The following is a 13388-nucleotide window of genomic DNA, read 5'->3' as shown; positions in this document are numbered from 1 at the left end:
AACTTGATAAGTGTACAGAGGAGCTCACATTTCACCTCTTGCGGAATTACTCTCAATCCTTGATTCCTTGTCTAACTTGCAAAAAGGTACATGGAAGTGGATAGCATCCTCCAGTAGGGACAAAACTCCAGAGCCTCCCTGCAGGGACCTCTGCTGCTGTTAAACATTTGAGAAGTGCCCGATCGTGGCAGTCAGCAAGCCTAGGAAATTGTGAAAGCACTTACAGGTAGGTTAGTTCTTGATACTGTAAGTCAGAAACGTGTCTCATTATTTGATTTTAAATCCCTTACTACATCTGTGAAGAAAAAGTCTCCTTTGGAAAAATCACCCAAGAAATCAGAAGAGAACAGAAACACTAAAGTTCTCCTCCAAAAAAAACCCTTTTGATTAAAATCCAGGTGTTCTGCACCATGAAAGTGAAGTAGTGTGTTACTCTGTGTACAACTTTCACATTTAATAGACCATCCATTCCCCGCAGCTGTCCTTCCAGAATATCAAATCAGTGTGTGTGAGTGTGAATGTCAGTTGAGTGTGTGAGCTCAGGTTGGTGGGGCCTCCATGCCTAAGAACCTTGGGGAACCTCTGATTTGGCATGGGTTTTAAAGAAAAAGGACTAAACCTCCTTAACTCTAAAGGACTCCCAACCCTTTCCCTGTCTCTTCCTTTCCTGCCTCTTCTGGAGATGACCACTTCGATGACTGCTCTGAGGGGTGGCAGCTCCAAGCTGAAAAGCAGACCTCTTGCCCTTCCGGGGTCCTGAGAGGAAGACGAGCTCAAGGATCCCTGGGAGGGAGGAAGGAAGATCTCCAGAGATGCTCACCGATGTCCCCCAACAGGCTTTTGTCTTCAGAGAGGGATTGCCTCAGAGACGTCAGGCACTTGAGCTGTGACAAAGCGTCAGATACCTCAGGAGAAAGCCAAGCCTTAGCCTCAGGTTCCCTACGCAGCCCTTTCTGTGCCACCTCACTCTATCAAGCTCCTCTCTCCCTCTCAGTCCCAGCACAGCCCCTGAGAGACCAGCTCGGGGCCGGGAGGCCAGGTGAGCGCTGCACCGGACCCTGGCGCATCCCCAGCGCGGAGCACGGAGCGCGGCCGGGCCGGGCCGGGGCTGTGCGCGCGGAGCCGTCTAGCACCCCGAGGCGGGCGCACGCCCCCCGCCCGCCCCGGCCGCCTGCTCCCGCCCTGTTAGCGCCACTGCGGCTCGGCGGGAGCGTCACGTGGCTGGCGCGACGCGGCCTTCGGGCTCCGGGCGCGGGCGAGAGCCGGGCGGGAGGCCGACAGACTTGTCGACGCACCGCCGGCGGCTCCGGCCCGGAGGGCTGCGCGTAGCGGCCGGAGGGCGGCGGGGCCGGACAGCTGCGCGGCGGGGCATGGGCGCGCCCGGGAGCCCCCGGCTCGGGCCGGCCTCGGCGCGGCACCCGGGCCTCGGGGGCAGCGGCGCGCGGGGGTGCTCCCTGGCGGCCGCCGCCGAGCCCCCGCGGGGCCCGTGACGCCGCGGCCGATGTGGCCCCGCGCTCTGCGGGCCTGCACAGCCGCCGCGCCGCACAAAGACCTCGCGGGAGCTGCCGCCGCGCGCGCGCCGGCCGGAGCCGAAGCCGGTGCCCCAGGCCGAGCCTGAGCACGGGAGGCGGCGTCCGCGCGGTGGCCCCGGCATGGAGAAGCGGGCGTCTGCCGGGCCGGAGGGGACCCCGGGCACCCGGGCGCAGCTCGCCGTCGTCTGCCTGGGTGAGTGGGCCGCGCTGGCGGGCGGGTCGGGCTCTCCCTCCTCGGTCTGCCTCTCGCTCCTCGGAGGCCCGGCCTCCCAAAGCCCGCACCGCGGTGGCTGCCGCGGGAGGCTGCAGGGAACGCGGGTCCGTGGCACCTCCCGCCCGCTAGGGCCTTTGCTTTGGGAGGGCGACTCCTGCGGCTGGCGCCCGGGAAGAGCGGCGCGCAGGCTGCCGAATCGCAGAGGAGGCTGGGGTCCGCCGGCGACTAGGTTGGCGGGGGCGGCTTCTAGTCCCTGCCGCCGGCCTGCGCGCAGCGTGGGGATCGGGGCCTTGGGAGCTGGAGACAAAGGCCCGGCCTACTGCCCTTTAAAGAAGGAACCATTTCCTGCCTGGATTTGGGGCTGGGGCTGTGAAGAAAGATGGGGAGGAGGCAGAAGCGAAAATGATTCCCTTTCCCTTTATGTCTTCTCAGACCCAGCGGGTGGGCCTGCTGAGCACCAGGCAGTGTGTTTGGGGAGGGCCTGTCCAGGCCGGCACCTGGGCAGGAGGGCTCCTTCCTTGCCCAGCAGTTGTTCTGTCCACTTTTCCACGGCCTGCGTGGGGACGAGGGGAAGGAACGAGTTAAATCCTCAACCCACATGGCTTCTTTATTTACCTTGTTGGAGGAGGGAGGCTCTTAGAAGAGCTGGGGGTCACTAGGGGACAACCTGTGATGTCACCGTTGAGGGTTCTGAAACCTCATAGGTTTGCTGAAGCCAGTAAAATGACTGAGTGAAAAAGAACCACATTCTTTTAAGCTTTGCCTTCCTCGGCCCCCTAGGAAGCAGGGAGCTCAGAGGCTGGGGAAGGTTCTTGTCCCAGCAGTGCAAGAGCTGATCCAAATAACAGATGTACCCCCACAGTGCCACCCTCCAGTCTGGTGGTTCATGGGCTCTGGGTTCTGAGCTACTGTGTTCCTGGGGAGCAAGGCAGACAGACCACCTCGGTGCTCAGGAGGTGCTCAAGAGAACCTGAGCGGTGTGGTTCTGCCCTGTAGAGTCCTGGTGTGCTGACTGAGGGCAGTGGCCCCCTTCTTCTCCAGGAGGGAAATGACACTTCCAAAGAGGCTCCTTTGGCATCCTTGATAAGGGAAGAAAGGTACACTGACTCCCAGGAAGTCATTTGCCCTCCTCCTTGTCTACATTCTCTTTTTGGGCCTGGATCCCTAAACAGAGTTGTAGATGGAAGCAAAAGACCCCACAGCAGGGTGTAGAGACACATACCTATAATCCCAGCACTCTGGAAAACTGAGGCAGGAGAGACTGCAATTTCTAGACCAGCTTGGACAACTTAGTGACTTAGTAAGGCCTCATCTCAAAATACTAAAAAAAACAATGTTGAGGAGGTAACTTAGTGCAGAGGTCATGAGTTCAATCTCTAGTACCAGAGAACAAAGGTGTTGGGTATAAACAGAACGTGTTCCTCTCCCTCCCTGGCTGTTGGGGGGACTAGGTGAGTGGCAAAATCTCTTGGAAGGAGGAAGCTCTTCAGAGTGACGGGAGCCTTCTTGACAGGCAGGACTTCACCTGGGCTGAGCCAGGGCCCATCCAAGATGGGTGGCTCCAAGACTGATGGGAAACTCCTGCACTCCAGGGCAGGGGGTGATACAATGTGGTACGATAGGTGTGTCCAGGTGGGTTCTAAGACCCTCTGGAATCCACATCTCTGTCTCCTATAGGCAGAAGGACCAGTGATGGGAGGGAAAGTCTGGTACTCTCTGAGTCTCAACTTTGTTGTGCTGTGCCCTGGCCCCACAAGGCTGTCCCTGGGACCTGACCCTGAGAGCCCATCCCTCCCCTCCACTGACTCACTCTGTGTCTCCCACAGTGAATCTCTTTCTCACGGGGAGGCTCAGCAGCGCAGTTCCTGCCTTTGGTAAGTAAACCCCTTCCTCCTTTCCTCCCAGCCCTTCTGGGTTAGTGACCTCTGAGGACTCAGGGTCTGGCTCTACCCTCTAGTCACCTGCCCTCTTGTTGGGAAAACCAGTTCTTGTGTATCTTTTCTGCATCATGAAAGAGTTATTTGGCTTTAGACAAGCTTCAGCTTCCTGAGCCTCAGTTTTCTCTTCTGTAAAATGGCTAACACATCAGGCTGTACAGTGAACCAATGAAGTAAGATGCTTAGCGTGACACCTGGCATGTGATGGTTTAATACCCCTGGCAAACTACTAGGCCCTGCACAATTGCCAGACTGTGTCTCCTGTACACCGTGGGGTTCCTGAGAACCATGGGATGCACACCTGTGTTTCAGTGTTGCCTGGGATTTAATTTACAGAGTGATAGCATGAAGAGGATAACACCACTGAGAGAAGAATTTGTAAAAGGACATATCATGCCCTACAGGCCATGGAGGAATTACTAAGTTTAGCTAGGCAGGAGCAGGGGCGAGGGAAAGGTAGGGGCCAGAACTTTTACTGGGGTGTCCATAGGAAAGTCAAGGCAGAGCAGAATGGGTCTGAGTGCTATAGGGTGGGCTCTAGCTGTCTGGTACCCACGCCTGGGATGCTCAGAAGGGGTGGCGAAGATCATTGGCTTGGTGTATGAACATCATACAGAAGGTCAGAAGGGCACAGCCTTAAATTGGCGCTTTGCACGTAAAAGGTGAGTTCTGGGAGAGCAAGTTTGCAGGACAGAGGTATAGCTTTGGCTGGTGGGACACTCAGTATGTTATAAAGCACAATAAGGACTCCATGCCAGCCTCCTTGTCAGCACGGGCTGCTTGTCACACTGGGCTGGCCATCTGATGGCTATCTTTGGGCTTTGATCTGATGCACAGCAAAAGTTATCAGGAGTGGGAGAGATGGCCAAGGAGATCAATCTCTTGCTACTGTGGGCTGCTGGGGGTTGGAGAATGCACAGGTCCAGGCTCATTGCCACCAAAAGCATTCTGAGAAGGGACACTAGGAGATCTTGTTTTATGATTGATTCACCTTGATAAACCCACCTTCTCTTGCTCATGCAATCTGTATACACAGCTGTCTTTGGCAAACTCTAAAAAGGTATTCAAGTACCTTTGGGCTTGTTTTTTGTGTGCTATACTGCATGGTGGGGCAGGAGTCACCTGGGGATTCTAGTTCTGCTCAGGGACCAACAAGTGTAGGACCAGAGGTTGTATCATAGGGACCATGTTTGCCTGTGTGTGTGTGTGTGTGTGTGTGTGTGTGTGTGTGTGTGAAAGAGGATGGAGCTCAGGGTCCATCCTTGCTAACCTTCTTGTTAACCTTAAAGCCTTGGCTTCTGTCCCCCTCTTGATTGTCTCTGTGCCCAAGCAACATACTGTGTGCAGCCAGACCTTCTCTGCTGACCTGGGCTGGCCCAGGGCCCTGCCTGATGGCCCAGCCACAGAGGACAGTGCAATTTCCCATCTCAGTTTCCAGGAAGTGACTGGCCCAGCCTGGGTTGGTTTCTGTGAGAGAAGAGGGAGAGAGGGGGCTACAGCTTACAGAGGTGAGCCCAAGCTGGCCCTCCGGCTGAGATGGTGGGTGGACACCTTGCCCTGAACATGTGTGTGACATGCATGTACCCCAGGTATAGAAAAGTGATAGTTCAGGGACAAGGTCAGTCATGTATCCTGGGAGAGAGAAGGATACCCATCCAGATCCTCGTGTATGGCTGTTCTTAGCTGTCAAGATGTCAAGGCCTGGCAGGGTCCATGATGCCCAACTCTAGAAGCTGCCTGCTGTTGTCACATTTGTTTGTGCACAGTGCCCTTGGTGTCCTGTGCTGCTTGCACAGCTTGGATTGTGATGGATGGTATTGTGGGGCCCTGGGGCTCTGGAGTTCAACTTCGATCCCTCCAGAATTGCTGACCAGCTTCTGGCTTCAGGAGGCACCTCCTCCCACCATGGCTCCATGACTCTGCCTTTCCAGGGCCTTTTCTGCGATTCCTCCTGTAAAAGCCTGAATGAGGAACTGTTCCCTCAGCCTCTTCTCCCTGGGTCACCTGGAGATCTCACAGGTTTTTGCCTCTCGGCTCTTGCTCTGCTCCAGAATGTCAGGCACCACCTCCCCTGGCCTTCAGGGAGGCTCAGAGGTGTGAGCGGCCAGGATTTGTGCTGTCCTCTCCACACTGCCAACAATTTCCCTGAGGGCCCAGTGGGATTCCTGAGTCTCTGTCCTCAGGTTACACCAGGCAGGTTGTCCAAATTATCGATCGCCTCTGAAAACTGGATCTGCAAATTGTGCTTCCTCAGGCCTTGCTCTTGTCTTCTCAGGAGTATCTGACGACTCTTTGGACCAGGAAAGGAGAACAATGCCTGTAAAAGTGCCCAGTCATCTCTTTCCCACCACTGAAGATCAAGACTTCTGCCATCATGAAAGCAGGTCCCCTCCAACTGATGCTCAGAGACCTCTCTGATTGCCCCTAAGTCCCCCCAAATCCCACTTTTGCATGACTCTCACCCAAAGCACAGTTTCCCACAAATCCCTCTTCTGCATCAGAGACTCCCTAAACACAGTCCCTCTCCTGCATCGATCCCTCTCCTGTATCGGTACCCCTCAAACACACAGTTCTTCCATCTCTCCTCTGCTCACCCCTCCTTTCGTGTCCTATCACCCCGTCTCCTACGGGAGTTCCTGGAGAGTCCCCTGATCCCCTACTCCCTCAACACCTTGAGATCATGGCCTTCCTGAGATCTCTCAGTCATTCCTCTGATACATACACCAGGCACACTGGCTTCACTTTATGGGTGGACAAGGCATAGGGCAGAATGGGGTGCCTGGCATTGTGGGTCCAGGATTCGAGCCTTGTCCCTGTCTGGGCCTGGGTTCCAGAGCGGAACACTGGCTTGGGGTTAAGGCTCCTGTCCCAGAGAGAGGGGGGCTGACTGGCTGAGCTGGAGCCATCTTCCAGGCCCGTGGTCAAGTGGCAGCCAGTCAGCCCAGGACGCAGCTCCCAGCTCCTCGCCCTGCCTCCTGCTCCACTTTCCCTGTGGGTGAGTGAGGCTGGGCCAGCACTATACAATCTCTAGTCTCTACAGAGCTGGTCTCCTGGTTCCATTTGGAAAACAGCAAACATTTAACTGAGGGCTGGTGCCCTTGATTCCCACCTGATGTGTGTTAGGGGAACTCAGTGCTTTATCTGTGTAGAGGCACAGCTTGGCTGTCAGTGGTGCAAGCATCTGGAGTGACAAGCCTCCACTTCCTGAACAGGTGATTAGACAGAGAGGCAGGAGGGAGAGGTCTTCTGGCTGGGCAGTGGGTTGGAAGAGCAAAGTAGCCAGAGATACCTGAGGGGAAGGCCTGCGGCCAGTGTGGGTCAGATATCTGACCTTTGCCACTGCCCAGACAAGATGGACAGGGTTGGGTCCATCCTCTAGGGAAAGTCTGTCCTTGGGGCTGAGGGCACCGATGACCCAAAGCTGGTCCCTACCCTTACTGACTCAGTGCCCTGACTGTGGCCCAGTACTTGGTTTAGCACATGCTTTAGAGACTCGTTGTGTGCCCAGCTCTGATATGATATGCCCCATCCTCAGTGGCCCTTCCTTCCTGAGACCCTTTTGTCCAGCACTCTCAGGAAGGAGAAATCTCCCCGAGAATCCCAGGTCAGCAGGGGTCTCGGTGAGGTCACGCGGTTGGTGGCCTCACCCGCCAGCAGGAGCCAGGCTGGAGCTGGGGCCATGTTCACGTTTGGGTTGGAGCTTGCTCTGCCCTTTGCTGGGAGTGGAGTGCATTGCTTCCATTTTTCTGGTGATGTAACAGAGAGATGGGTGACTGCTTCCCAGGATCACCTGTGAGGCCAGGTACAGAGGTTCGGGCTTGTACCTACTCAAGCTGGGAGTGCTGAGGCTGTGACAGAGGCCTGAAGGTGGCCAGCCTTGTTGTGGGCCAAAGGTGGCATTTCTGGTCTAACTCTGATATTCTTGAGAGCTGTCAGTGTGGGTGACCAATTAGTAGTTAACAGCATTGGATAAAGACCCCAAGGTCATGGCTGGCCCCTAAGAGGGGACACCTGGACAGATGCTGCAGTGAGCCATCCTCATGGGCACCAGCCATAGGTCAGACAATGTGCAGGCGGCTGGGGATAGAGCGTAGGATCAGAGCATCGCAGCACTGCCTTCCTGTGGGAGCCTGTCAGCTACCAATCCCAGCACACAGAGGCTGTGAGGGATAGGTGGAGGACAGGATGGAAACTGCACTGGGGGTGCCCTGGGGAAGACTTTCCCGAGAGGGCAACTGAAGCCTGAGGGCTAAAGCTAAGCAGGAGTCAGGGTGGCACAGAAGGGCGGGGGAGCACCCACCAAAGTCTCCCCACTATGTAAGGGACGTTGGGGACTTGGAAGATGAAGAAGTTTTGGGAGGGATGAGGTAGGCACGGTGGGTAGGCACTCTGTGTGCTTGTCTTAAAAGTGTGAGTGGACAACCCAAAATGTGTAATTGTCATTGTACAAAAGAGAGGAAAAGAAAGTGCTCTGAATGATATAACTGCATGTATGTTTAAGTGTATAAGATAGAAAATGATATCACCGAGTTTTATTGGATCATTGAACAGAACTGTTTGCAGTCTCACTGTTGGAATGTCCACTTTACAAGCTTTAATTTTGTGACTTGAACAATTATTTCTAAGATGACAATATGTAATCCATTAACTAGTGATTTCCTACTGTTTACTTTTTTCTGTAAATCTGTATAACTTGTACCCCTTCTCTGCTTTTTTTTCTCCTTAAATAAAATTAAAAAAAAAAAGTATGAGTGGACGCTGGAGGGCTTTCTTCCCTTCTGCCACTGCCCTATTTGGGGTTCCATAGAGGTTTGCCAACAGCCAGAGAAATTCAGCTTCTGGGTCTAAAGGGCAAAGTGTCTCCTGTGGAAGAGGAGGAAGTAATGTCACTGGGCATGGGGAAAAGGATCATCACCTTTCTCCCTGTGCCTCAGTTTCTTCATCTGTAAAATGGGCCCTGTCTTTGCCATGGGCCAGGTCAGATAAACCAGAGCATTGCAGAAAAGTACAAGGGCCACTGCCTGGCCCTGGGAACATCAGGGCAGCCCCTTCAAGTGGGGTGGACTCAGCTGGGAAGCCAGTGGTTTGGAGGGGCTCCTTGCCTGCTCTGGCTGATGGAATGCTCTGTGCTCATCACCACCACATCATGCAGTCGCCACTCCACAAATGCTTGTTGATGTAGGGCTGGCTGTGAGAGACTGAGCCCACCAGAGGGCCAGAGAGAATTCTGATTCTGCTACCCACTGACTGTGTGGTCCTAGGCAAGACATTTCCCTTCTCTGAGCCTCAGTTTCTTCTTCTGGTTCCAATAGCCATCTCCAGTGGTGTCCCACATACACTCAGGAAAAAACCCCAGTTCCACATGGAGTGTCTCAGAATTGGCTTGCACTTCTGGACATTGCCGCCTCCCTCAAGGCCTGTTTCCTAACCTTCACTTCTTCAGGGGTTCCACATTAAGTCTCTCTCTACCCGTAGGCTCCACAGGCAGGGCTTTCACTGGACTTACTCATCCTGCCTATTACTTTTGCTTGGTGCGTAGTAGGTGCTCAGTAAATATGATTTGGGTCACAAAGCCCCTGTCCTCCTGGGGCTGAGATCTGCATTTGGCAAGCCCCAGGAAAGCCAGGCAGGAACCATAGTGAGATGGCCTAGGTAGGCTTAGTAGGCCTAGGGTGCAGAAGGCCCTGAGGCCATGGTGGTATACTGCGGAGGTGCTGGTCACTAATGGGAATTGATGATGGCTTATTCTTAGTGCCCTTAGTGGAGGGGGCACATTGCATGGCCTGGGGACTACACTGCCCTGGGTTCAAGTGAATTCCCTGACATTCCTGTGTACGGCACTTCCATGAAATCTTTTGCCCCTGTCATGGACGCCCTTGGCTGGACTTGATCTCCATGGGGAAAGCCTGTGGTTAAGCCATGGGGTCAAGCAGTACCCCTTAATTTGCTTTTCACCTAAAGGTGGGAATGTGCATTTCTCAGCCTCCTCTCTTGACAGCGGCCTGCAGTGGGAAGCTGGAGCAGCACACAGAACGGCGTGGTGTCATCTACAGCCCAGCCTGGCCCCTAAACTACCCACCAGGCACCAACTGCAGCTGGTACATCCAGGGAGACCGCGGGGACATGATCACCATCAGGTAAAAGGGTCTGGGGTGTCAGGGAGAATCCATGTGAGACTGCATGTGCTGAGTAAGCATGTGTGTGTATCTGATGATTGTGGAGGGCTCACGCATAGGTATGCACAGATTTGTGAGTATGTGCATGTGTGCACGAGCACGTGTATGCTTGCACAAGCCTATGCTTGAACAGCCATAAAGAGCCTATGGGTGCGCTCACATCTGTATAGGTGCAGAGGGCATGGGTGAGAGCAGATGTCTGAGGAGACATGTGACCATGTGGGAGCTAGGAACATGGGTGCATGAGTCTACCCAGCTGCCCATGTCTCTGTGGCTGGGCGAGGGAGGAGGGGGGAGGCTGAGCTGGAGCTCTTCCTGTTCCTGGAGTCTAAGGAATGCAGCCCTGTGAACTAGCAGGCATAGCTTGGCCATGGCAGATGTCCTCTGTCCTGCAAGGGAGGCTTAAGGCCAAGTCGCATGGAGCCTATAACAGATTTCTCCCAAGGGGGCTTGGGTGGTCTCAGCAGGGACAGGAGTTAGGCTGGAGCCTCTAGCGGTAGTGCTGTGTAGAGGGAAATGGTATGAGGCAGTCAGAGGGAGCATCGGGAGGCTGGAGGCCCTTCTGGGGGTGGTCATGGGGACAGCTGGCTAGGGTTCTGTCTGCTGTAATTCTCCTAGGTGCCTATGTCCAGAAGCCTGCTAGGCCCAATTACTCCATAGCCCCAAAGGACATGGACGTGGCTTGGGGGTGTAGCTCAGTGCTAGAGTGCTTGCCTAGCAAGAGTGAGGCCCAGGGTTCTGGCCCTGGCACTGCAAAAACAAATTTAAAAACCAAAGAGTATAGATGTACCAGGCATAAGCAAGGGCTGTCCTGGGTTCTGTGCCTATAGTTTCTCCATGGCCACAGGGTTAAGGCTGTGGGACAGGGAGACCAGGGCTAGTGTTTGTAGGTGACTTCATTCAGCTGTAGCATTGGCTAGCTCTGAGGGCACAGCATCAGCTTCAGTACCATGCTTGGGAGCTTGTGCTGGTCTGTCCTAGCTGACCTAGTGTGGGAGGGATTTGGAGACTGGGCAAATGTGGCAGGGGCTCCTGACATTCCCCATTCTGACTTTGGCTTGAGGGTGCTGTGTGTACTGATGGAGGGGAAGAGAGAACTCCAGCAGAGCTAAGTGTACGGTTACTGTCCATGGATGTGCTGATTCTTCATGGTGCTGCCTTTGATTCCCTGCGAGTAGAGAAATCAGGCATCTCGGGAGACATGGGACAGGGGTGGTGGGTAAAGGCTGGGCTGGCCATCCTTGCCACAAGCTCTGGCCTGACCACCCTATGTTTGTCCTGGGTAGCCTACTCATCCCTTTCCATGGTCCTCTCTGCCCCTGCAGTTTCCGCAACTTTGATGTGGAAGAGTCCCACCAGTGCTCCCTGGACTGGCTCCTGTTGGGCCCTGCAGCCCCGCCTCGCCAGGAGGCCTTCCGGCTCTGCGGCTCTGCCATCCCACCTGCCTTCATATCTGCCCGTGACCATGTCTGGATCTTCTTCCACTCAGATGCCTCCAGCTCTGGCCAGGCCCAAGGCTTCCGCCTCTCCTACATCCGAGGTGATACTGGTTGCAGGGCAGGGGAGGGACATCACAGAGCACTCAGTGTGTGGGCTTCCAGCCAGGGTAGAACTGTTCATGGCCTCCTGCTCCCTTAGGGTCTCCCCTGACCAATCCTGTCAATCATAAGATGGGGGTGGGGCTGTCAAGCAGCACTGATCGCCTTCACAGGTTGGCTAAAAGGGGGACTCATAAGCCTATGGTCAGTCAGGTCAGAGACCGAGCATAGCTGGGCATCCCAGGAGTCTCTGCCTATTATCAGCTGGTCCTACCTTTTCCTGGGCCCGGCAGAGGCCCAGCTGAGATGCTGATCTGCCCACTCCTGGCCCCAGGTCTTGGTGCGCTGGAAGGGGAATCTTCCCTCCTTTGACTGCCTCCTGCTACCCATTTGCCCACAGGGAAACTGGGCCAAGTGTCCTGCCAGGCAGATGAGTTCCGGTGCGACAACGGCAAGTGTCTGCCGGGCCCATGGCAGTGCAACACTGTAGATGAATGTGGAGATGGCTCTGATGAAGGCAACTGCTCGGCACCCGCCTCTGAGTCACCTGGCAGCCTGTGCCCAGGGGGCACCTTCCCCTGCAGTGGGGCACGCTCCACACGCTGTCTGCCAGTGGAGCGGCGCTGTGATGGCACCCAGGACTGTGGTGATGGCTCTGACGAAGCTGGCTGCCCTGACCTGGCATGTGGCCGGCGGCTGGGCAGCTTCTATGGCTCCTTCGCTTCCCCAGACCTGTTTGGTGCAGCCCGAGGGCCCTCAGACCTTCACTGCACGTGGTTGGTAGACACGCAGGATCCGCGGCGCGTGCTGCTGCAGCTGGAGCTACGGCTGGGTTACGACGACTACGTGCAGGTGTATGAGGGCTTGGGCGAGCGTGGGGACCGCCTGCTACAGACACTGTCCTACCGCAGCAACCACCGGCCAGTGAGCCTCGAGGCCGCACAGGGCCGCCTTACCGTGGCCTACCATGCCCGTGCCCGCAGCGCGGGCCATGGCTTCAATGCCACCTACCAGGTGAAGGGCTACTGCCTTCCATGGGAGCAGCCATGTGGAAGCAGCAGGGATGGGGATAGTAGTGGCTCAGGGGACCAGGGCTGCTTCTCAGAGCCACAGCGCTGTGATGGTTGGTGGCACTGTGCCAGCGGCCGGGATGAGCAAGGCTGCCCTGCCTGCCCACCTGACCAGTACCCCTGTGAGGGGGGCAGTGGCCTATGCTACACACCTGCTGACCGTTGCAACAACCAGAAAAGCTGCCCTGATGGTGCTGATGAGAAGAACTGCTTCTCCTGCCAGCCTGGCACCTTCCACTGTGGTACCAACCTGTGCATTTTTGAGACATGGCGCTGTGATGGCCAGGAGGACTGCCAGGATGGCAGCGATGAGCACGGCTGCCTGGCCGCTGTGCCCCGCAAGGTCATCACTGCCGCACTCATCGGCAGCCTGGTGTGTGGCCTGCTGCTGGTCATTGCCCTGGGCTGTGCCTTCAAGCTCTACTCCCTGCGCACGCAGGAGTACAGGTGGGTACTACATCAGGCCCAGCACTTCTTTGAGAAAGGTCGCAGGCCCACTGTGTGTACTCAGCTGTGTGTTTGCAGGTGGAGGTGTGGGCTATCCGCTTGGGGACAGCTCTTGCGCATGTAGGTCTAGGAGTCTCTCAATGTCTGGGTAGAGAGGTGGGCCCCCCAAGTCCTATTGCTATGGCAAATCCCAGCCAACTCCGACAACCTTCCTTCTGCCTCCTGCTTTCAGGGCCTTCGAGACTCAGATGACACGCCTGGAGGCTGAGTTTGTGAGGCGGGAGGCCCCCCCATCCTACGGCCAGCTCATCGCACAGGGCCTCATCCCACCCGTGGAAGACTTCCCTGTCTACAGTGCGTCTCAGGTGAGTCCAAGAGGGTATTTTACCTCACAGACCCCAGTCTTCCTGCTGGACCTGAGACAGCACCCAAGAACAGGAGACAAGAGTGGGACTGCATGTGGGCTAGGCTGAT

At 55.8% G+C, this 13388-nt stretch overlaps 1 protein-coding gene across 3 annotated transcripts in view; it reads left to right on the top strand.

The window, feature by feature from the left end:
- The first annotated feature begins 807 nt into the window (after positions 1 to 807).
- Positions 808 to 13388, top strand: part of Lrp3 (LDL receptor related protein 3) — a 14540-nt gene continuing 1959 nt past the window's right edge. Inside the window, exons 1-6 of one of the 3 annotated variants that reach the window (XM_023563993.2) lie at positions 808 to 1039; positions 3573 to 3620; positions 9682 to 9820; positions 11185 to 11399; positions 11798 to 12914; positions 13147 to 13279. In XM_023563993.2, the coding sequence (XP_023419761.1) occupies positions 823 to 1039; positions 3573 to 3620; positions 9682 to 9820; positions 11185 to 11399; positions 11798 to 12914; positions 13147 to 13279 (1869 nt within the window). In that variant the 5' untranslated portion in view covers positions 808 to 822. Of the gene's footprint in view, positions 1040 to 1202; positions 1726 to 3572; positions 3621 to 9665; positions 9821 to 11184; positions 11400 to 11797; positions 12915 to 13146; positions 13280 to 13388 lie in introns of those variants that run through there. The other 2 variants (XM_003467208.5, XM_063252579.1) reach the window with 2 other exon arrangements.

This window comes from Cavia porcellus, unplaced genomic scaffold (genome assembly GCF_034190915.1).
Source record: "Cavia porcellus strain 051 isolate PalLab524CR breed Dunkin Hartley unplaced genomic scaffold, mCavPor4.1 scaffold_7, whole genome shotgun sequence".
Classification (NCBI taxonomy): domain Eukaryota; kingdom Metazoa; phylum Chordata; class Mammalia; order Rodentia; family Caviidae; genus Cavia; species Cavia porcellus.
Note: the sequence above shows the minus strand (reverse complement) of the source record. Positions and strands in the feature narration are given on the sequence as shown.